This window comes from Kogia breviceps, chromosome 8 (genome assembly GCF_026419965.1).
Source record: "Kogia breviceps isolate mKogBre1 chromosome 8, mKogBre1 haplotype 1, whole genome shotgun sequence".
Lineage (NCBI taxonomy): Eukaryota > Metazoa > Chordata > Mammalia > Artiodactyla > Physeteridae > Kogia > Kogia breviceps.
The window spans coordinates 28,990,530-29,015,914 of NC_081317.1; the positions used below are offsets into that span (position 1 = coordinate 28,990,530).

The 25,385-nt window shown below is 42.5% G+C and overlaps 1 protein-coding gene across 5 annotated transcripts in view; it reads right to left on the bottom strand.

The window, feature by feature from the left end:
- The window catches only part of SHC3 (SHC adaptor protein 3), a 156,552-nt gene that overhangs the window by 86,752 nt on the left and 44,415 nt on the right, over positions 1 to 25,385 (bottom strand). For all 5 annotated transcript variants that reach the window (XR_010841902.1, XR_010841901.1, XM_067041078.1 and 2 more), the window contains one exon: positions 24,222 to 24,292. Coding sequence is in view for 3 of the 5 variants with exons in the window: in XM_067041078.1 (XP_066897179.1) it covers positions 24,222 to 24,292 (71 nt within the window). In the remaining 2 variants the exon portion in view is untranslated. The remainder of the gene's footprint in view (positions 1 to 24,221; positions 24,293 to 25,385) is intronic.

A 25,385-nucleotide genomic window follows, 5' to 3' on the forward strand; every position in this document is an offset into this window, starting at 1 on the left:
ACGGCCACCAGGGGCAGCAGCGCTGGGTGGGCAGCACTGCTCGGTGACACCGGGGCATGGCTCCAGAGCCCCGAGACTTCGTCTCTCAGGAGGACACTCAACACTCCCGAGCTGCCTTCCAAAGCTACCCAAGCATATCATCAGCTCCACACAGAATCCCATGAACACACACGACGGATGGGTGCCCAGCACTGATGAGCCAGGTCAGGAGAGGGCCTTCAGATGCAGCGTCCTACTAAGATGACAAGACACGGGGAGCAGACATCAAACCCCTGTCCATTTCCCTCTGCTGGGGAGGCCAGCAGGTCAGCCAAGACCACAAGGCCAGCACTGGCACTGGGGCTCGAGCGTGTGCAGAGCCGCCAGACCCTGTGGGCAGCAGAGACGGACAAGAAGAGCAGTCCGCTCAGGGTGGGCTCAGAACTGACATAAGAAGGGAAACCAAATGCATGTAGACAAGGTAAAATGTTAACACAGGACGTAAAAAGGTCTGAGTGAACGTCCGCAGATATGAAGACATACTAGTATTAAATGTAAATTCTCTCCAGAGCAATACATTAATTTGATTATAATTATAATCCTAATGAGATCTTTTTACACTGAGCAGAGTATGATGTTAGACTGCATAGGAAAGTTCAAAAATTGTGAAGAAATGTTTTTCAACAAAAAGAAAGTCTAGCAAGGGGCAACACCTCCTACGAGATCAGAAATATGATACCATCACCACAAAGATCAGAATCGTAGGTTACTGGTAAATGGAAGAAAAGTCCATCAGTGGACTGAAATAGGGCCCAGAAATAGAGCCAAAGAGATAAGGGAATTTAGTAGATGATAAGGTGGAATTTCAACTCAGTGGGAGATTCCAGTTTGGGCACCTGTATCTGATTACAGGTGAAAAACAGACTCAAATATAAAAAGTAAAGTGAAATATTAAAAAATCATTAGTATAATCTCACAGTAAGAGAGATATTGTGTTGCAACATATTTCCAGCACACACAAAATGCACAAAAAGCGCCCCCAAATTGATAAGAAAATGAAAAAGAACCCAATAGAAAAACGGGCAAGTGATGTAAAAGTGATTCATTACAAAGGAAATGAAACCAGCCAGCAAATATGTGTGAGAAGACGCCACCTTTCTGGAACACAAAAACCACAAAGGAAAACAACAGCAACATTGTTTGGACCATAAAACTGGTAAATTAACAACATTAAGACCCCGAGCTACAAATTTGTGAAGAAAGGACTGCGTTCATAAATTGCTCCAGATGGTGTGAACTGGAGAAGCGACCCTGTAGCAGCCCCACATGGAAGAATCCTATGGAAATCAGATCTCCAGCGCAAAGGATAGAGACCCGTGTGACCTTGCAGTGCGGTTTTGTCCAGCAAAACAACAAAAATGGGAGGAGTTGACTAAATTGTCATGTAACCATAGTGACTTGCAACTATAAAAAAATGAGTTAGACCCAAAGCTACTGATCTGTTCCTGAGGAAGGCAAATTGTGGAGAAATGAGTGTGGTACCAATCCGTTTTTAACAAAGATGGGGAGTTCCTGTGCGTGTGTATGTGTGTGCTATATGTGTATGGTGTGTGATATGTGGTACATCTGTGTGTGTGTAGTGTGTGAATGCAAAAAAATGTGGTTACCTGTTACCTTACCTCAAGTAGGTGTGATTGCAACAGAGAGAAACTTTATCTTTTCTTTCTGTACTTCTACACTATTTGACATGTTACAATAAGCCTCTATTGTTTTAATTAAATTTTTAAAAGAAAAAAAGTTTAATAGAACAAGATATTAGTCCATGTGGTCACATGCATCAGTAATTCATTCTTTTTTATCACTGAGTGGTATTTATAGCAGGTACATACCAGAATTTGTTTATTTATTCACTGGTGGATTGATGGTTGGGTTGTCTCTAGCTTGGGTCTATTATGAATTATAATGCTATGAACATTGACCTACTGTGGACATATGTTTTGCTAGGCTGTATGGTAAATTTATATTAACTTATTTTAAAAACTGTCCAACTGTTTTCCAAAGTGCTGTGCCATTTTGCATCCCTACCAGCAATGACACACAACAACATGGGGGCCCTCAAAGCATTGTGCTGAATGAGAGAAGGCAGACGCAGAAGACCTCATTTGGTATGAGTCTATTTATGTGAAATTATAGAAAAGGCAAAATTATAGGCCCAGAAAGTACTATGGTTGCCTGGGGCAGACTTGGGGATGGCTATTGACTACAAAAAGCATAAGGGAGTTTAGAAGGGGAGATAAAAATGTTCTGTATCTTCTTTGTGGTGGTAATTAAATGACTATACAATTGCCGACATTAATCAAACTGTACACTTAAAATGGGTGGATTTTATTTATGTAAGTCACACCTCAATGAATCAAGGGGAACATTTATAGTCACAAAAAAACTTTCTTAATAAAATAAGAAACGTAGCCTACACTTTGACCACCACTGCACACTAAGGTCCCTATCCCAGAGGAATGGTGCACACGTTCCCTGGAAGACACACACAAGAATATGCATAGCAGCTGTGTGGTATCACACTCCCTGGGTACCACTCATCAGTAGAAAAGAACAGACAACAGCAGGAATTAAGGTCAAAGAGAATATGAGAAAGGAAAGGGAAAAGGCAGGCACAAGGACAGCCTATATCCCCCCATTTATGAGAAATTCAAGAACAGGGTGGGGTTTTACCAGCTTGGGAAGGCACAGAGGGCATTCTGGGGTCTGGGAATGTTCTAAGTCTTGATCTGGGTGTCAGCTATTCAGCGTGTGCACGTGTAAAATTCCAGTGAGTTTTACACTGAATATCTGTGCACTCTACTGGAGGTATGTTATACCTCAACAAATTCATTGTTAAACACAAAACAAGAATGAAAAGTCAAACAGGAAAACCAGCCAGCATCATTGGAATGTATTCTGCTCTGTCATTAGGACCCAATGTAGCTTTTGAAGCTAGAGAAAAAGGGGATGAAAATAGTTTGGGAACAGGAATATGATCTTATTTAAGGAGAAACTGGAGGAAGAAGTGTTGCTGGGCAAATACTTAGGGGTCTAATGTGAAAGTGAGTCTCTGTGGTGAAGAACCCTGGGAAGAGCTGAGGTGGGATGGAAGGAAGGTGGGAACCTGAGAAGCATTTTCAAGAATAGCACACACAATTTGAAGACACTGACTCTGAGGCTGGTGATGGGGTGATGTTATGGCCAAGGTAGGAAGATTGTAAAAGTAATAATAATAGCCCCAACTAACACTTCTGGAGTGTTTGCTAAGCGTCTGGCCCTGTTCTATGATTTTGAGCATATTACTATTTTAATATGGTAGGAATCATTATGATTCCCATTTTACAGGTGAAAAACCTAAGACCAGAGAGGTTAAGTAGTCTGTCCGAGGTCACACAGCTGGGAGGTGGCTGTGAGGAGTGGATCTAGTTTGTAGCATAAGCCCTGGATGCTGGAAGAAATTGGACGAATTCAGACTGGGGCACCTGGCATCAGAGTCACAACGAACACCCATCACCTATGAGAGGATCAAATGTAAACTCACATGCAAAAGGAATTTGAAATAAAAAAGCAAAACACTATACAAGTATAAATGATCATTCCTGTTGAAGCCACAATGAGATGCCATGTCATACCTACCAGGATGACTATTATTAAAATAAAATTTTAAACTAAGCCTAAAATAGTAAGTGTTGGCAAGGATGTGGAGAAACTGGAACACTTGTACATTGCTGACAGGAACGTAAATGGATGCTGCTGCTGTGGGAACTGGTATGAAGGTCCCTCAAAAAATTAAACATAGACTGACCATATGATCCAGCAATTCCACTTCTGGGTATGTATCCAAAAAAAAAAAAAAAATATATATATATATATATATATATATATATATAATATATAATATATATATTTACATATATAATATATATCTCCAAAAAAGCAGGGACTTGGGTATTTGTACACCCATGTTCATAGCAGCACTATTCACAACAGCCAAAATGTTGTAGCAACCCGTGTCCATTGACCAGTTGAATGGATAAACTAAATGTGGAATATACATACAGTGGAATATTATTTGGCCTTAAAAAAGGAGGAAATTGACACATGCCACATGGATGAACTTTGAGGACATTCTGCTAAGTGAAATCAGCCAGTTATAGAAAGATAAATACTGTATGATTCCTCCTATATGTGGTCCCTAGAGGAGTCAAATTCACAGAGACATAAAGTAGAATGGAGGTTGCCAGGGGCTGAGGGGAGCAAAGAATGGGAAGTGATTATCTAATGGGGACAGAATTCTAGTTTGGGAAGATGAAAAAGTCCTAGAGATGGTTGATGGTGATGGCTGCACAACAACGTGAATGTACTTAATGCCACTAAGCTGTACAGTTAAAAATGGTTAAATGGTTAAAACGGTAAATTTTATGTTTAGCCAAAATAAAAACAACAACGACAACAACAACAATCATTGCTGTCAGAGCCAGACAACAAGGGCCATGTGTACAACCACGTGCACCCTGGCAGCAGCCTGGCATAAAAGCGTAGTGTGTCTCCCACCTACAGGCTGACCCACTGGGTCATAGGTGATTGACTGAGATTCATGGATTTTAATCTTGTCCTTCATTCTGGGTATAATTAAACCTTCAGTATTTCCTGTCAAGTGCATCATCATTTTTTAATACATTTTTATGCCCAGAATGATAGAATTCCTGCCTCAGTCTATAAATAATTGAGCTAAAGCCCTTTCAAACCTAAATGATAACATGCTTCTCGTGGGACATCCTTCAGCACATCCTGTGCTCTGCAGCTATTAAAAGGCTTTGTGGGCGTCTGGCCACATGTCAGAAAGTGCTGCCTCAGATGTAAACAAACCACAGATATGAAATAATGAATAACATATATTTAGGCACATACATTTCAGAGGATCAGGGTCTACTCTACTACACGCACTAATGTTGAATACGGACGGATGAGAAAGTTGTATTCAGATGAAAACAAGAATTTTGTCAAACATACAAAATGTTACCAGCTAATAACTGGGCATGAGATGATTCTCAATTCCCCAAGAACAGGGACATCGTTACTTGCTTGTGTCCTGGATTCAAGGAGCCGGGTGGAGACTGCAAGGCAGACCCCATCCACCCCCAAGTGAGGTCTGTGCTCAGACTTGGCTCCCACCAGATGTGAAGGGCTGAGTTGATTTCCATTAAGAGCCAGTGAATAGACTGGAGGGAGTGACCTGGAGATAATATATGCACGTAACATAAAATTAAATTAATAATATGAACCTGATTACTTAATATTACATTTAAGAAAAAAATGAAGGCACAAACCTTTGCATAAAGTGTGACTGCAAAATTGTGAAAGATTAAGGGAAAACTTTCCCCTCCTTTTTTGTGTACTTTTCTTTGTTTTCTAGAATTTCCTCTGGTGGGCGTGTACGTATGACTTTTATGATGAACTCAAATTGAGTTTTAAGGTGTGGAGGTTAGTGTAAAGCAGCAGTTTTAATCCAGGGGACACTGGGCAAAGTCTGAAGACGGTTTGAGCCATTGCAATGTTGGGGAAGGGGGTATCTAGTAGGGAGAGCTCAGAGGGGCTTCTAAACATCCTGAAATGCACAGAACAGTCCCCACAGCAAAGCATGATCTGGCCCCAAATGTCAATGATGTCGAGGCCGAGAAACCCTGGCGAAGAGCCTATTTTTTGTTTCCCATATAGGACCGCAGTGCTGGGACTCCGACTCTCCAGGCCACCAGCAATGCCAGGTGTGTGTGTGTGTGTGTGTGTGTGTGTGTGTGTGTGTGTGTTTTCCCAGGAGGAGCCCATGGGTGTGCTCTTTACATGAGAGAAAGATGTCCAAGGAAGATAGGCTTGGTGCGAAAATCGCTGAAGTGGCTGCCCCCTCTCTCCCAGTGCACATTCAGGGAGCGCCCGGTGTGCAGGCTGCAGAGATGGCCTGACCCCACCTTCACCGTCACCTGCCTGTCCTGCAGGTCTCAACAGGTCAAGAGGGAACAGGGGTGAGGACAGGCTGGGCCTCTGATGGTCACAGACAGCAGGGAGCCTTTGCTGGTACTTCAGATGCTCCTCGAAGGGGCTGAAAACCAGAACCCCAGGATCTGCCGCCAGCTGCCCTCCCCAGGAAGAGGGGTCCTGGGTTCTGGACAGAGTGGAGGTGGACAAGGGGTCCAGCAGCCACCTATGTGAGGCTGGTCCTGCTAAACTCAGGGCCTGAGGAAGTGAGGATTGTTTTATTAAAATAGAAGAGAGCATAACAAGGAGTGACCAGGGCCTCACAAGAGTGTGGAAGAAACTGCATGATGCTGCTGGGAGCCAGTCGCCCCAGCCCTGCAAGGGGAGACTTCTGGCACAGATGCTCCCAGCCCAGGCGACAGGCAGAGTTACAAGTTCCACCAGAGGGGGCGCCGCAGAGACGCTGGGTCCTGAGGCAGATGCCACTGAGCAAGGATACCAGCCAGGCCAGGTACCAGCAGGCAGGATGAAGAGAAGGAGTTCATTCTTTTAAAAGAACACCAGCCACAAACCATGTCCCCCAGAGGAGGCAGGATCAGACTCACTACTCAACAATATGTCTCTCTCTCTGATATTTTAGGTATTAAAGTACATTAAACTAAATTACAGATTAGCTAATTGAATTTGCTTTCCAGTACTTAAAGGCTTTACTTCAAAAGGAGTTATAAGTTGCTAATCTGGAAATTATCCAACAAGTCTTCATTTTTCCAGGTTATAAGTAGAAAATTAAAATATGAAGAGAAAGGACACTATCCCACAATATTATATTCCAACAAAGGAAGCCAGGTCTTCTAAAACAAGTGCCTTCCATTTTGCTCAGCAGATGTAGCTGCACTAATTTTCACAGAAAAGGCCCAGGGGGCCAAAAGGAAGGAGAAACTTAATATCATTTTTTCCACTCAGAGTTTGTCATATTAATCACATCTTCTGGGCTGCCACTATTAGCAATTTGCTTTTTCTGATGCTTCATTTTTAGTCATTTCCCTAGACTCATGAAACTAAGATTTCAAAAAACATTGATTGAGCACCTACTATGTGCTGGCCCAGGGCCTAGGTCTCTTCTAGGGACAGCCTGTCGCCTTTGTGGGCCGTGAGAATGCCTCCCTGAGAGCTCATCAAGGAAACTCAACCCAACTTTCAAGATAATTTGGCTCAGTCCCCACTGCATTCAGACATTTTAGACTTTATTCTTTTAAAATAATAAACAATAAATACTGAAAGCTTTTAATGATGAAAAATGTTTATGATTCTAAAGGAGGAAAGATGAACATAAACTTTTATATACAGTCTGAACACTATTATATGAACAATGTATATGAAAAATACCCCATCTTAACTCATCAAAGTTGATGTCATCAATATGGAGACAAAGTGACACCATGTACCTCCTAATGTCATGCAGTGAGAAGGACACAATTTCTATTGTTTACTGCCAGAAATGCATAACGTGAAATGAATCATGGGAAAGCAACAGGAAAATTAAAAGTGACGGAAATTCTACAAAATAACTGACATGTACTCTTATTAAATGTCAATGTCAAGAAAGACAAAGAAAGGCTGGGGAACTGTTCCAGATTAAAGGACTCCAAAGAGACACAACAACTAAATGCCATGTGCGAGCCTGGATGGAATTCTGGACTGGACAAAAACAGCTATGGAGGACATTACTGGGAGAACTGATGAAATGCAGAGAAGGGCTGTAGATTCGATAATAGTGTTCTATCAGTGTTATAGTTCCAGATTTGATCATTGTGCTCTGGATATGTAAGAAAATGTCATTGTCCTTAGGAAAGACACTCTTACATAGTTAAGGTCTAAGAAACACAATATCTCCAACTTATTGTGAAATGGTTCAGAAAAAAAAATAGAGATTTGCAGGAATCCTTTGTCCTATTCTTACACCTTTTCTGTTAGTTTAAAATCACATAAAATGTTTTAAAATGCATAGAAAACATGAAGGAAATGCTACATTTAGTCAAATTGAAGATGCAACTGACTACAAAATGGATCATATTTTATGTCCCAGAAATAAAGAAAAAATGCATATCGTATGTCCTACAACTAAAGAGAAAACTATGACACAATACTTCATCACTTAAAACTTTTCTTTTATACTTTCAGAGAACTTTTTTAGACTTGTTAATGCATAGATTTATATATATATATGTTTATATATATATATATATATCACTCTTCTGTATATGTAAAAAGAAATAGGTAAGTGAAATAAATAGACTAAAATATTCCTCCAACCTCTTTGCATTGTGGTTTCAACACTTCTGAATCACAATCTGATTCAGTTGTTGGTATCTGTGCATTTCTATGTAAAATCATCCTCTGAGCCATCAAGAATGTAGGTGAGACAGCAGTTTTTAAAAGAACACTCCATGACTATTTCAGTATTTTCTTCGAAGCCACTGAAGCCTATTATGCAAGAGTTAACCCTTGGCCTTTCCAAAAGGGCTTGGGAGAAGAATTTTGACCAACTCTGAAGACTCATGTTCCCTTAAATGGTTGGTGGACTGACCATTGAGGGTCAAAGTTGTCTACTTGAGCTGTCGTGAACAACAGTCAGATGGTCAGTTGCTCAGCAATAACAGCAAACATACAACTGTAGTCCACTGGGCAGGAAGAGGTTAAGATACAACTGAATAGGGTTTCCCTGGTGGGGCAGTGGTTGAGAGTCCGCCTGCCGATTCAGGGGACACGCGTTTGTGCCGCGGTCCGGGAAGATCCCACATGCCGCGGAGCGGCTGGGCCCGTGAGCCATGGCCGCTGAGCCTGCGCGTCCGGAGCCTGTGCTCCGCAACCGGAGAAGCCACAGCAGTGAGAGGTCCGCATACCGAAAAAAAAAAAAAAAAAAGATACGACTGAATATAGATGCATCCAGATTTCAGAGATGTTAAAATGTGAAAAGAGTGCATCTGAAAGTTGGAACGTGGTGCTGGGTTTGTGGGTAGGAGGTTACAATACTTCTAACCCAGAAAAATAAAGAATACATCTTGATCCACAGAATAGAGTTATTTCATGAAAATTTTATGCCTGATTATTGTCTGTGCATTCCCTATGTTTCCCAAGACACAAAATTCTCCACCTTCTAGTTCAGGGCTAAGAAGCTTCTCTGATGTAAAATGCATTAACTGACCCAATAATTATTAATCAAAGTCTGTGAAGTGTAAGGAAAAGCCTGTCTCTGATGATGCTATCAAAGGTCTTAGAAGTTTAGAGGGTTCTCTTCCCTAGGGAAGAGAAGGAAGCACAATGAATTGATTCTAAGAGGCACATTTTTTTCATATTTTAACATTTCTGAAACCTCTGTGGGCCAGGCAGCAGTCATTATTATGTAGTTACCATTTCCTGCATATACACATCACAATTTGCAGAATGAGTATCACTAGTTTGAAAAAAAATTTCAGGGACAATAGTGGAAAGACAGGTTTCTTGAGATAGTTTATATAAGGTAAAATTCACTCTTTTAGATGTTCAGTTCTATGAGTTTTGAAAAGCATGTACAGTCATGTAACCACCACAAAATCAAAAGATAGAATATTTCCATTATCCCTGAAAGGTTTCCCCATGCCCTTTTTGTGGTCAATCCTCTCCCCCCGACCTCCAGACCTTGGCCACTGGTGATCTGATCTCTGCCTCTAGCTTTTACCTTTTCCAGAATGTCATATAAATGGAATCATATAGCATGCAGCCTTCTGTGTCTGGCTTCTTTCACTCAGCACAGTGCTTTTGAGATTTATCTATATTATTGCATGTATAAAGATTTTGTTGAACAGACCATTAGTAAGATAGAATCAGTAATCAAAAACTTCCCAACACAGAAAACCCCAGGACCAGATGGCTTCACTGGTGAATTCTACAGAAGTATAGGCCAATATCCCTGATGAACATAGATGCAAAAATCCTCAATAAAATATTAGCAAACTAAATTCAACAACCTTTAAAGCATACCCCATGATCCAGTGGGATTTATTCCAGAGGTGTAAGGATGTTTCAACATCTGCAAATCAATAAACGTGATACACCACATTAATAAAAGGAATGGTAAAAATTATAACGATCATATCAGTAGATGCAAAGAAAGCATTTGACAAAATTCAATATCCAATCATGATAAAAACTCTCAACAAACTGTGTATAGAGGGAACATACCTCAATATAATAAAGGACATATGTAATAAACCCACAGCCAACAACATACTCAATCATGAAAGCCTGAAAGCTGCTCCAAGATCAGGAACAAGACAAGGATGCCCATTCTTGTCACTTGTATACCACATAGTACTGGAAGTTCTAACCAGAGCAATTAGGCAAGAAAAATATATGAAAGGCATCCAAACTGGAAAGGAAGAAGTAAAACTGTCCCTATTTGCAAATGACATATTATGTATAGAAAATCCTAAAGACTCCACCAAAAAAGACTGTGAGAACTAATAAACAAATTCAGTAAAGTTGTAGGAAACAAAATCAATACACAAAAATCATTTGTGTTTCTATACACTAACAATGAACTATCAGAAAGAAATTAAGAAAACAATCCCATTTACAATTGCATCAAAAAAAATAAAACACCTATCAATAAATTTAACCAAGAAGGTGAAAGATCTGTACACTGAAAACTGTAAGGTACTGATGAAAGAAATTGAAGAAGGCACAAATAAATGGAAAGATATTCCATGCTCATGGATTGACAGAATTAATACTGCTAAAATATCCATACCATATACAGCAATATACAGATTCCATGCAATCCCTATCAAAATTCCAATAGCATTTCTCACAGAAATGGGCGTGACACAGCCAAAAAATAAAAATAAATAAATGATTTTTTTTAAAAAACAAAACAACAAGCAAACCTTTCACAGAGAAAACTCTAGGGGCACATGGCTCCATTGGTGAATTCTACCAAACATTTAAAGAAGAAATAACACCAATTTTTCACAGTCTCTTCCAGAAAATAAGAGGGATCAATCCAGTTCATTTTTTGAGGCCAACATTACCCTGATACCAAAATCAGACAAAGGTATTATAAAACAAAAACAAAAACAGAACAACTTGTGAACTTACATAAAAAACCCTGACAACATAGTACCAAATTGAATCTAGCAATATATCAAAAAGATAATAATACATCGTACACTGGAGGGGTTATCCATGGCTTGAGAGGTTGGTTCAACATTAAAAAAATCAATCAGTGTAATTACCCATATCAGCAGACTAAGAAAGAAAAAATATATGAAAATCTCAATAGATGCAGAAAAGCCTTTGATAAAATTCAACACACATTCATGTTAAAAATTCTCAGCACACTACCAATAGAACTTCCTTAATCTGATAACAAGACATCCACAAGAACCCTATAGCCCATATTACAGTTAATGGTGGAAAACTAAATACTTCCCCTCTAATATCAGGAACAAGGCAGGAATGTCTACTTTCACAACTCATATAACATTGTACTAGAGATCTTAGTCTGTGCAGTAAGACAAGAAAAAAAGAAAAGTAAAAGCCATACAAATTAGATAGGAAGAAATAAAACTGCCTTTATTTGTAGATGACATAATGAACTATATAGAAACTCCTGAAGACTCTACATAAAAGCTACTAGAACTAATAAGTGAGTTTAACAAACTGTGGGAAGGTTTGTTTGTTGTTTTGTTTTTTAATTTATTTATTTATTTTTATTTTTTGGCTGCGTCACACGGCATGTGGGATTTTAGTTCCTCAACCAGGGATTGAACCCATGCCACCTGCACTGGAAGCGCAGAGTCTTAACCACTAGCCTACCAGAGAAGTTCCCTGTTTGTTGTTTTTACCATGAATTTAATTTCTTTAATAGATACAGACATATTATGTTTACCTATTTTTTTCTTTAAGCCACTTTGGTAGTTGTACCTTTAAGGGAATTTGTCTATTTTATCTAAGTTATTCAATTTGTTGATATAAATTTGTTGATAATATTCCCTTCTTATTCTAGCCGTGTCTGTAGTATCTGTAGTAATGTGTCCTTGCTGTTACTTGTAATCTGAATTTTCTCTCTCTTTCCTTGACCAGTCCAAGTAGTAGTTACTTGTAATCCGAATTTTCTCTCTTTCCTTGACCAGTCTAAGTAGTAGTTTATCAATTTTAGTGCTTTTAAAAAAACACTTTTAACAGTCGCCCAGCTAGCTCCGTAGGTAGAGCATGAGACTCTTAAAAAACACTTTTAAGGTTCAAATATCTTTTCTATTCTTTTTCTGATTCCAATTTTATTGATTTCTAATGCTCTTCAAATAGCCTAAAGGACAATAAAGCTTAGAAAAAACAAACATAGATAGCAAGATTTTAAGTCAAAAAAAAGAAGATTCACTATGCTCAGACTCTGAAATAGAAGACATTTTTAGGACTACCTTTTTCATATTACTTATATTTTCCTTCTAACAAACGTAGAAGTATTATAATGATATAAATCTGTGTCTGCAAAATTCCAAAATAGCTTTTTCAATATATGTAAATTGAATCTAAATGATGTGAAAACATTGTGTCATATTTTAATAGGCAGTGCTTTCTTTTTTTTTTTTAGTGGTTATAAAAAAATGAAGTGTTTTGTATAGGAGATGGTATTTTAGAGTAGACGAAATATGGTCTGTGTCTTTAAAAGTCTAATACAATGTGCAAGAAGGTAAAAAGCCTGTGGAGCAATTCAGACAGAGTGGTCTTATACCTCAGGGCAAAAGCAAATACTTCTTGCGGCTGAATCTTTGCCCTTGAGGTGTGACAGTGGACCAGGAGAATGGGGCAGTGTGTAGGTCAGTGTGGTTGTGCAAAGGAAGCATAATGGGGAGTTATAAGAAATATATTTGCAGAGTTATGCTGGGCAGGTCAAATAGAACGTTGAATAACAAGTTAAAATTTTTTTCATTGTATTCTGCAGGTAGTGGATAAAACAATGAAACTTAACAGGAAGTAATATGTTTCAGGCACATTCAGGATTAGCAAGTAGAAGGAGAATTGAAGGAGAGAGAGACTAGAAGAAAGGAGAGAAATTATTCAGGAGGCTTCCAAGGGAGAATCAACAGCATTGGTAATTGAACAGGGAGGAGAGATGATATAAGACTGACTCCCTGGTTTCTATTTCGGGAGAATGTGTGGGTTGTAGTTATGACAAGCATTCAAGGAGACGTGAGCTGGACCTAACTATGGTAATAGAGGTGAGAATGGAGGGATGTAAACAGAACAGAGAGGCAGATATAGGTTGCTTAGGACTTGGCAACTGACCGAGCATCTCCAAGAAGACACAGGTCCAGTCAGCTTCTAAAAATACAGGGCTGGACTTAAAAGAAGATCCAGAGGTACAGATACAGATTTGTGGCTTATATACCTTGAAGTGGTATTTAAAGCAATGAGATTACCAACAAGGAGAGGACATAATAAAAATGAAAATATCAGTATTAGTTAACATGCCTTGAGCCCTTCCATGTACTAGACAGCATGTTAAGTGCTTTTCACATATTAACACAATTTCTTCTCAACCCAATGAAGAAGGTACCATTATGATTCCCATTTTAAAGATGGGGAAAGTGAGACACAGAGAACTTAAGTTATTTGCACAAGATCACACAGCTGGAATGTTGTTCAGCCTAGTAGAAGCCCAGATAATCTGACTCCAGAACCTGCAACACTAGCTGCCCTCGGCAAAAGCAAAGGGTTCCTTATGGAATGATATATTTGGGGTAAGTGAACTCTCAGAGAAAGAGTCAGAAAAGGAGCAATCAGAGGGGTACATTCTTACACAAATGTGCTTCTGGCATGAGGATTATAAATATACACCATACCAGATGGTCCTTAAGGAGAGTATGGAATGAACGCCACATATTCATCTTATGGATTCTATTTAAACCATTCTAAGCCACCAAGCCATGCATGCTCTCCATTTTAAAAATTTTTGGATGAGTAGGATCACTTGAAAAAATAATAAATGGACCTATTTTCAAAGCTGTGGCTTCATAGATGGTAGTTGCAAATGGTTCAGAAGTTAAAAATAGAACTCTAGAACATTGCTTCTCAAAGTGTGGTACCTGATCTGGCAGCATCAGCAGCCCCTGAAAACTTGACAGAAATGGAAATTCTCAGCTCCCACCCTAGTCCTACTGAATCAAAAACTCTGGGGGTAGGGGCCCAGCCATCTGTTGTAACAAGGTCTCCAAGTGATTTTGATTTATGTCCAAGTTTGAGAACCACTGCTCTAGAAAATGAGATGATATGCATATGTGTGTTAAATCTTTGGGGACCCTGTCCCAGGTCAGAACATATCTGTGTGGCCCCTCTATGCCCAGCCTGCTGGATTCTTCAAGAAATCCATAGTACAGTGGAGCCCAGGTTAGGTGAGAATTCCTTTCCAAGTGGTGTAATATGGTAGAGAAGAGACAAAGATCTTCTGTTCCTATTGCCGTCATCCAGAGATATTAGCAAGCCACCTTGGGGATCACCCAAGGCCTCGCCCCAACCCAGTGCAGCAGAATCTCCATGGCAGGGCATCACGGTAATTGACAAGTTTCCTGTTTCCTCTGCCTTCAGGTAAAGAGCGGCATGTTTTTACCAACCAAAGGTTTCACCAGGAGACACAGCCAGCTGCTAAAGAAGTAAATAAATAACCAAATAAATAACCAAACAAATAAATCTTGAGGCTTTGCACATGAGGCTCTGCAAAGTCCTCAACTCGCTCAGCTTAAACTCTTAGACACTGTATCTAACCCCTTTCTCTGTATTTCAATGAAAACATTTCAATGAACTTATCCTAGCCACTTGCCCTTCTTAGCCACACATCCTGTGAGAGATCCTGGCTCATCTGTGCAGTCAACTGGAGGTCCAAGCCTATGCCAAGCCCTGAGCTGCCTGTCCATGCATGCCCAGTTGACCTTGACACACCCAGCCAGCAGACTGTCAGTAGAAAGGTATCTCCACCCAGGTTCATAGGAACAGGTCCCATGGTTGGAAGTTTTCATGCCCTTGGGCACTATGACCTCACTGGGAGAGACAGCTACATAACTTGCACCTGATCTCCATAACCAGCTTGCCAGAAAATTATGATGATAGGGTCATCCTGACAAAGTGTTAACCAGTGTTTGAAATGAAAGGAGAAACAAGGAAGTAGAATAATGTCTGTATTTTCCAGTTTGGGAAAAAGACAGGCATCAGACTGGTTTATTCCAATGGTCAAGGCGAGAAAAGGAATACGACTCGCCTGGAACCTCTGGGAGAGAAAGATGGCACCTCGTCCTTTCCACCCAGCCCCCTCCACCTTACCCTGCCCACCCCGTCTCACCCCACTCCTACGCAGCCTTTCCCATTTCGCAGCCCCTCACCCAGCCCACCCTTCCTCATCTCATCTATCCTCTCACCCCCAGTCACCCCCTTCCCACTCCTCCTCTCCCCGTGCTAACCCACCCTACTCACTTTGAGCTAGTTAAGGTGGCAAGGGCTTCATCCTTTCTACAAACTTTTCATATGAGGCTTTAAGGACACTTTTATTATACTTCTTTCCATTATTTAGTGAAATTCAATGAAGTGTTGCTGAAGCACAGGACAAGTATTCCCAGGATGAATAAAGCAAGTAGAATGGGAGTAGCACAGTCTTTGCAGACCCCACTCTGCCCCGCAACTGACCCTTTTCCTTAGGTATATTTGCCCCATTCATCCCAACTGGACTGCAAGTGCCTCGTTTTCTTTGTGCCCTGCTCAAGGCCATCGTGTCATTGTGGTCAAGAAAGGAGTTTTACAATTAACATCAAATTTCCATCTTCCAAGTGTGCCCCCCTGCCCAGTGTGTCTGGTGTTTGCCAGCACTTGTGGCTTCCTGAAGGATGCAACCCTCCTGCTCAAGCAGCAACAGGAGACTCTTGATTCTAGATTCCAACTTGCTCTGGTTCCAATCTCGAGTTTGCCACTTCCCGGCTCTGTGATCTTAGACAGTTTTTGTAAACTTTCTGATCCTCAGCTTCCTCATCTCCAAAATGCACACAACCTGCCTCCCAGGGATCCTGAGAGAAGACCCCACACGCTCTCACCACTATCTGAAATTATTATGCCAAACGACATGAAATGGCTGACATTTGATGATTTTCAACTACAAAAGCAACAAGTTCATGTGGTTTACCTTAACGTCCTTCTTTTGTATATGTCTGTGTGCTTATTTTCTCTCTCTGCTGTAGAAGGTCTGCTTTTATTTAGTGCTCTGTTCCTAATATCTAAACAGCGACTAGACATGGTACGTGTTCAATAAAAATTTGCTGAATGAATGAATAACACACTTAGAGCAATACAGTAAGTATTCAATACTAGTGCTATTATTATTATTAGCAGCAGCAGCAATTGGCAAAGCAGGAAGATAGAATGAAATACTAGATAATATTGGCTCAAGTGAAAATTAATGCCACGTTACCAAATATTTTATCCTTTTCAGCAACTTCAGTTTGTTGCATCAAACCAAAGTTTCTTTTCAGCTAGAAAAGCTACCCTGAATGGAATTGATTGATATTGATAATTAGAGTAATATCAGTCTGCAGCTGATATTATCATATACTGAAATTTGGAAAGAGTGAACCGCAAAATTAAATTCATGGTAAAAACCCTAACCAGATTTGCTGGATACCTACTATGTGCCAGGTAGCAGCCCCAGAGTTCTGTAGGTCTCATTTCTAAGACTCTCAACAAGGCTGTGTATGTGGGTTCCATCCCTGTTCCATAGGCGAGAAGCCAACGCTGAGAGATAATGAGAAGCTGGAATGCACCTCTCTGGTGAGAGGTAATTCTGGGCCAGTATGCAAGGATCCCTTTACTCACCTGCTAGGTGAGAAACCCCAACCATGTAAATACAGCTCTGCTATATGGGTCAGCAGGACTGTTGTCCAAAGATCAGGCTGGGACAGCTGCTCAGAGAGGAAGTCCCAAGAGAAAAATCCAATTCAGAGAGACAGGCCCAGGAGCTGAGTGATTGGAGCCGTGAGCCTTCAACCAGAGCTGTCATCTCGCAGCCCCCAGCCTACTCTGGGTTCCAGGGACATCCGCATAAGCACGGCCATGCTGCCTCCAGGGCCAGGGTCTGGCCTCTGCTGCTCTGATGGAGGTTTTGCCAGCACACTCAGCCCACTCCCACCCTCTGCTCCCTAGAACACCCTCCCTAGTACGCTCCCCACACCAAGTCTCAGGGTCTGCTCAGGGGACAGATTAAGGCACATACATGTACGTGTGGGTCTGGTCAAGGGAATGGCCTTGAGACCTTTCCCGTACATAGCCTGTGCCAGGTGTTTCCAGAAGTAATGTCTCATTTAATCCTCACAAAATGGGTGAATGCCTCAACATGTATTAGCATGAAGAGACAGAACATGAAATGGAGGCCTATCGGAAAGCAGACACCCGTATCCCTTTGCCCCAGGGCCCAGGTGTCCTAAGGCAGCCAGGCTCGGGGCGGGACCTCAGATGGGTGCAGACTGTGCCCTGTGTTCCTTCGCTGCATCCGACTCAGGCCCCACCCTTTGGCAGGCATTAGAATTACTGCACAGAGGCAGACAGGCAGAACCCCTTGTGCGGTCCAAGTGGAAGCAACTGCCTCAGTTTTATGCTTCCTTCTGCTCTGCCATGTGGCCGGGGGAGAAATTCACCAGGGGTTAAATGCTCCCTTCCCCAGGAAGTCCTCCCAGACTTGTCCAGGCCCCGGGGACCTTCTTCCATGTTTCTGTGGTACTTTTCCCATGCTTCCTGCTGCCTGTCCCACTGCCTTGTGACTCTGGGCCTCTTTCCCCAGTCGTGGTTTCTTGGGCACCTGTGATCCATGCACCCCTGTCTAGCACATTCTCACACGCAAATGATGACGAAGGAGGCGCAGGGGCACAAAACCATTCTGGTTGGTGTTAAGCCCTGAGTAACGATGGAGAAGTAAAGCGGAAGGACTCAGCCTGCTTCATCCAAAGCCCGGATGCGTTTGCACGCAGGCAAGCTGGTGTTTTCAAAAAGAATTCTAAACTGAGAAAACACTAACTCCCCCCCTTGCCAGGCCTCGCCCCTCTGGGGGTGGAAGGCTTCGAGAGACTCAGTCTGAAAAACGTGTTCAGAAAAAGTAAATTTAGAACGAGCCAGTGAGGCGAAAATCACAAGTTAATCAACCTGCACTAGTCGAGTACACAGGGATGGGTGTGCAGCTGTTCACACCTGCTGCTCTCCCTTCTAATCCTGACGGTCAACCAGCCTCAGGGAAGATTTTTACAGATTTGCTCCTTTTCCTGGCATGTTGAACTTAAATCAACATTAGAGGTGTTTATTTTGTAGTGAAAAAGGAATTCTCCAATATCATGACCGAGGAGTCTAACTGGAGAGATCAGATCCGTGGAGCACCAAGGCACCTAAACAAAAGTCAGCCTCGGTTTCCATGTCACCTGCCAGGGGTCAAGCACACATCTTAACATCACTGATACGACGGGTTTACAAACAGGGGACCTTCCAAATTCTTCCTCTCAGCCTGCAAAGTGAGAAAGCCACAGAACCAAAGTCCTGCCGGTTTGGTGCAGCACGTGGAGTCCATGCCACAGTCCGAGAGGGAACGATCACCCCAAACCTGAAAAGAAGATGTTCAGAGCGCCCCCCCTGCCCCGCAGCCTTCCTGGGTGTTTCCATCTTTCTACTGTTCAGGGTAGTGCAACCAGACCCCGTGTCATTCCCTGGACTCTGTGCAGTTCTCCCAGAGGCAGAGGTGTCCAACGCCTTACCTGCCCTTCTTCCTCTGCATCCATCTTCTACCCCCGCAGCCCCTCACAGGCTGAATGCTGCCCTGAGGATGGGAAAGCCTCCACAAACAACACAAATATCTTGTTAGTAAATATGGCCTTTTCCCAAACCACACCCTGTGCACTGCTCCGATCCCCATGAACTGGTGATGAAATGGCCACACGACACAAATGTTGGAAGCGAGATGGTGAAGGGCTGCAGTGGATACGGTGTGGAGGGAGGGGGCCAGGGCACCTGGCCCGCAGCCTGGTTGGCCCCTTTCTTGCAGGAAGTCCAACGAGGGCACACGGTGCCAGGGGGGCCTTCAAGTACACGAGGGGAAGTGCACTGCAGCTGGGATGGATGCACACGGATGAGGATGCGTGGGGACTCGATGCAGCTGAAGGATTGCATGGTGAAAGGTTTTACCTTGGCCTTTTTCTCTTTCTGTTGAGAGCACTGAGCCAGAAGTGACTGGAGGAGTGAGTGTCACCAAACCTGCCAGGTCGACTCGGGGAAGGGAGGGTGGACAGGGTAGAGACGCTGCACCGAGGCCGTCTGACTTGCCTTCCTTCAGGCTGAGGATGGACCCCTCCATGCACCCGACTGGCGAGAAACGCCCCTGCAAGCCAGGCCGCCGTTCTCACTGTAGCAGGAGCATCCGTGATTCTGAACACCTCATCTCCGGGCTCCCTTCTCCCCCCCTCCTCCAGGCAGTGCCAGCTATTTTGTTCGAACTCACGGCCCTGCACTGTCAGACCAATTCCACGTGGTCACACATCTACCTTCTAACCAAAGTCCCCGCATGAAACATCAGACAGAGAAGATCCCAATGTCACAGCGTTCAGTCCCACTCGCCAGCGCACGGCTGATTCTGTGTCCATTACACTCTGCCTCCTCGGGCTGTGGTAACATGAGAAGGTCATGACCAGGTGACTCTGAACTTCAACACATGTGCTAGCATCCGCGATAAAAGTCTCCAGAGACCCCATCAATAGGTTGAATAAGAACAGAAGGAGATACTTTCCCCAAAGAAGAATGTTCTACTTTTACAAATTTTGAGTTTGGTTTCAAACCAGAAGGATTTTGTGCATGTTCCTGGGGAATTTTTGAAGAGCCCCAATTCCAAAGTAGAACCCTCCAGCGTGTGGATGCAAAGCGGGATGCTAGGGAGCGGTCACATCCCCGGGCAGTGCTGGCCAAGGTCTGGCCCAAACCGGTATCTTCAGGGCCCATTGAAAGTACGACCACTTTAAAATGAGGGAAACGAAAACCATTAACTAGATCCAACCGTTTACTCTCTACAGTTTGGAAAAGCAGGCTTGTCTTGGACCCTGGACAACATTTTATTAACAGGAGCTCACCCAGGAAGTGTAGCAAAACCACACACACTGAGCCCGCCTGTCTACGTGGGCCTGAGTGGAAAGCAAACTCAGCAGTTATCGGATGAGTCCAAGCGGTGCAGGAGGTCAGCTGGGGTCGCTTAGAAGCAAAAATACACATCAGGTGTTCACACTTACTGTTGCAGAAGGACCACCTTGCTGAGTGCGCTGGGTTTAACTGCGTATATATTTATAGCCTTCCGTGCCCTCAAAACGGCTTAAGGTGATTTCCAATAATAGATTAAAATTGAACACGATAAATCAAATAAAGATTAGCAGATGGGACGGGGGAAAGAGAGTAAGGCCGTGCTATTCCCACGACCACAGCACATGGGAGCTTCCTGTCGCCCTGCAGGGCAGCCCAACAGGCTGCCCTCCAAGCATCAGACCGAGAGCACGATCTCCCCGGAGTGGGGGCCCCGTCTGATGGGGCACATCTCGCTCTGACAGGAAGTACAGTAACACAGTTCAACCCCTCCCCCAAGGCAAGGTGAGAGAAGTCGCAGGAGAGGACGTCTCAGGGAGGCGCAGGTTGTGGTTGCCCTGGGCAGGGCGGCCAGTCGCTGGAGCAGTGGCTGTCAGCGTCGTGCCACTGTCACCTCGTGTGGAGACCCAGGGGCGAAACTCAGATGAGAGCCGAGGTCTCTGACTGACCTCTGACTGGGGAGCTGGGTCCTCCCTGCTTGGGACCCCCACCTTCCCCACGGTGACCCCAAGCGGAGATCCTCCCCCAAGGCCCTCAGGGGCTGCACAGCAAGGTGTGAAATCCATGCGGGGAGAACAGTCCCTTGTGAGTTTCAAGGACTGTCATGTGCTCCTGGTGGTGGGGAAGGGAGTAGAGGGCAGTTGCCACAAGCTCTAGAATGACCCACCTTCGGCAAAGGGATTCCTGTATGGTCTTAACGGTGCCTCGTCATAAGGCAGCAGGGAGTCTTCCCAGACAGAGGACACATCGCGGGGAAGGAGCTCAAGAGATTCGCCCTCTGCAAGGCCGTGCCGGGTGTGTGACCAGGGGGCACGTTGGGAAGCTAGTTCTCCCACAGGAGCTGTTTCTTCTTCTGGTGTGCATCTGTCCCCTGGGCAGACTTTCACAAATACCGAGTCTCTCAACTCCTCCATGTACCCCACCAGCAGGCTGAGCCGGGGAAGCAGTGGCTGTCGAGGCCACGATCTATATGCCCTCAAATGCCCCCATGCCTGCAAACACTCACTTCTTTGGACACTGGGGTCTTGTGTCCCAGTACGTGTTGAATACAAGCTCAGGCAACGGGAAGGGGCAAACACTTAAACAAGGCTGCCCTCTTGCCAGGGCCTGTCCTGTGGGCATCAGATATAGAAATTGTTCTATTTCCCACAACAACCACTGGGGTAGAAATTAGCAGAGCTGGGCTCCACATACAGGCCATCTCCTCCACACGGCAGGCACTGATTACTGTGAACGAGTCACCAAGAGCCTCTGCCCAGAGCGCCAGGAGGGCAAGGCCATTAACAGTCACCACCTATGGCAGCTCCCGGGTAGTTTTTAAAGTGACCTATTAGTAAGAGATCAGTAATTCAGTGCTGGTGTGATTGCAGGCACCACAATCAATCTGAACCCCGAGTCAGGAACAGCATAAAACTAAACTGACCCCAACGAAAGGACATCTGGTTTGGCTGTCAGAACCTCTAAAAGACACATCCAAACCTTGAAATAGTGGAACAGATGAGTAGGGATTGGTTGTTTCCTTATAAAAGATATATTTTATATATATATATGTATGTATTTTTATGAAAGGCATGGCTAAGAAGCTATGGAAACAGGTTTTACCAGGACCTAATATAACAATTACATTAGATTTCCCTAAAACTTTTCAGGAATGACTTTAGTATATAAAGTAGACCTCGGTGGTAGAGTTTAATCATAGGGTGTTTAACACTCAGCTACCATGTAGGCTTTAAAATATGCCATGTCTACAGGACATCATTGGGCATTCCTGTCCTGGGTGCAAAGGCTTCTTTCTGATGCTGACTTGTCAAATTGTTTCCTACAAGTGGTCTCTGGCTATTAACTAAAATAAGAAACATGTCACATGATAAACATGAGGCAAACAACAGAAAGCACCATGAAGAAAAGCAAACATAGTTTTCAAAAATCTAATAAACCCAAAAGAATGTATATGTATGTATAACTGAATCACTTTGCTATACAGCAGAAATTAACACAACATTGCACATCAACTATACTTTAAGATAAATAAATTGATTTTTTTAAGTCTAATAAACCCAAAGCAATTATGGTATAACCAGAATGCAACACCAAGTTTTCTGCATGTGCGTCTTTCTCCCCCAAAACTAGGAGGTCTTGCAAAGCAGGACAGCCCAAGTTGGCCAGCTGCATGTGCACAGCCACAGTAAACACTCGATAAATACATCAGAGGAATTAAAATGACATAAAATCATCTCAGAAGTTCTAATATCTATAAAGTGAATTCAGTAGAAATGGTCGACAATTCTCTTTAAAAAAAAAAAAAAACGCACCATACACAACACTGTAAATCAAATACACTTCAATTTTTTGTAAGTTTAAAAAAAAAAAAAAAAAAAACTGCCACCACCCACGAGGTAACCAGTGTCACAGGTTCCAGTATCCCCAGGCCCGTGCCCAAGCACTCTGCCGACCCCGCACGGCACGTGCATTTTTCATGGCTGGGATGAATGAATGATTGATTAGACATTCAAACTTTTCTTTTAAATGCTCTCACTTCAAAATACCATTCTTTTGCCTTGGCGATTTCCATAAACCATTTTGTACAAATATGTAGAGATGGATTATTCCCTTCATGTAGATTACTACTGTCCGTGTGCTCCCAATACGTGTGTCTTGAGTTGCTTTAAAGAGAAGGGGAACATCAACCCTTTGAACACGAATTTCTTCAATGAGCAAGAAGAGGTTTCATTGTTGTGCTTAAAGCATAGAATTGAGGCAATGTACACTACTGAGTAGCTAATTACTACCAATAATCGCTTTCTAAAGCTCAATCTTTACTTTTTGGCTTGCTAATCCAAAGATATCCAATAGAGAGATTTGAATGAAATAAAAATGAGGCATTTTCTGATATCACTATTTAGATTAAACAGTTCCACGACTGCCAAAGCAATATAAGCTCATCGGCCTCAGAAATGTAGCTATTTCACAGACCCAGTCCTAGCTTTCTGGTTCTCTTCTTCAAGATGACTTGAAATTGGCATTTTTCTAAAGGTACACGCTCTACTAGACTATGAATTTTTAAAAAACAATGGTCAAAAACAGAACTGAGGGCTTCCCTGGTGGCGCAGTGGTTGAGAGTCCGCCTGCCGATGCAGGGGACACGGGTTCGTGCCCCGGTCCGGGAAGATCCCACATGCCGCAGAGCGGCTGGGCCCGTGAGCCATGGCCGCTGAGCCTGCGCGTCCGGAGCCTGTGCTCCGCAACTGGAGAGGCCACAGCAGTGAGAGGCCCACGTACAGCACAAAAACAAAAACAAAAAAAACAGAACTGACCCTCAAGAAGTTTAAAATCTAGTTGATGTTGGAGAATATATAAACCTGTTCAAAACCACTGACACCTTAAAAGAATTGGTCAGCTTTCTAAATTACTACTCCCATTAAGATTTCTGCTTCCAATTCTTTGCATTTTATTCTCTATGTATAATGTTAGAAATTCTCTCTGACATCTTGATTTTCTTTTTAAAAAGAAATAACAGTTCAGTAGATTTTTAAATATCAATCTGGTCTTAGAGTTTCATTTATTAAAGAAACAAACAAACACTCCATTTGTCTGCAGCTTAATTATAAAACGAGTTTAGAAGTGGAGAGTGTCATTCAGGGGGCTTGCATTAAGACACACATGTCACAAACATGGATGAACACTAGAGAGACTTGAAACAGTGGGTCCTGACTCCCTGTCACCAGTCACCAGCACTCAAGAGGCAGACTTCCCCTCTGGAAATTTCTAGTTGTTAACCTCAGAAAGCATTCCTTTCCAAAGTAAAATCACAGGAGTCCGTTTTCAAGAGGGCTTACCTGGTAATTTGTGTCCTTGTACTGAAGTCAAGTGACCTCATTGAGCGAAGAACCTCAATGCACCCCAAGTACTGCAAGGGGAGAAAATGCAAATCATGAGCACTGAGAACTGACATGAAGAGACAATTCCTAACTACAACAAGGCCATTTGGGGAGGCATACACATTTCTTAGCCACGTTTTAACTTTTTATTCATGGTGACACTTTGTTCTGTTTCTATAAAAGTAATAAAAGTAATAGCTCACACCCATCAGCAAATACCTTGAGTGCTGACATTTGACACTATGGTTAACTTTTCTGAAACCCATTAGTATTTTCACTTTCTTTAGAAATACATTTTCAAAAACTTTTGTCAAGGTATAACTAGCATGCTGTAAAATGCAGAAATTTGGTTTTTTCAAGATTTTTTTTGATGTGGACCTTTTTTAAAGTCCTTATTGAATTTGTTTTATGTTTTGGTTTTTTGGCCGTGAGGCATGTGGGATCTTAGCTCCCCAACCAGGGACTGAACCCGCACCCCCTGCATTGGAAGGCGAAGGCTTAACCACTGGACTGCCAGGGAAGTCCCCAGAAATCTTAAATGTATAATTCAATGATTGTTTAAACATGTAACTGTCAGGTAACCACCACCCAAACCCCAACATTCCAGCATCACATTTCTAGTCCTTTACAAAGCTTCTGGAGGTTTATAATTTTAAAGAAAGAATGAAAACACTATAATACCAACATTTTGGCCAACATTAAACTTCATTATTTAATAAATGTATTTTGGGTTATATGAATAAACTATAGATTACCCCCAAAGGTGCTTTATTTTGGTTTACCAGAAAGACCTCTTCTGCATTATTTAACATAAAATTTTCAGAATTTCAACTTACACATCTAAATTTGTAGCTAAATTTTTTATCAGTTTTACACGTGAAAATATGTGTGTATATGTGAATATATGGCCACAGCTAAAGCTATAGACAAACCACTAGAGTGGAAGAGATAGAATATTTGCGTTCCAAAGCCCTTGGGGAGTTTGACAGTACAGATGTTGTATACCAATGTCTTTAAATTTAGACTTAGCAGGAAGAGATCTCATGGTGTAGTACAGAAAAGACTGCATTTGAATTATTCAGAAAGCCTGAATTTGAGCCTGGCTCTGTCATATATTCTTAT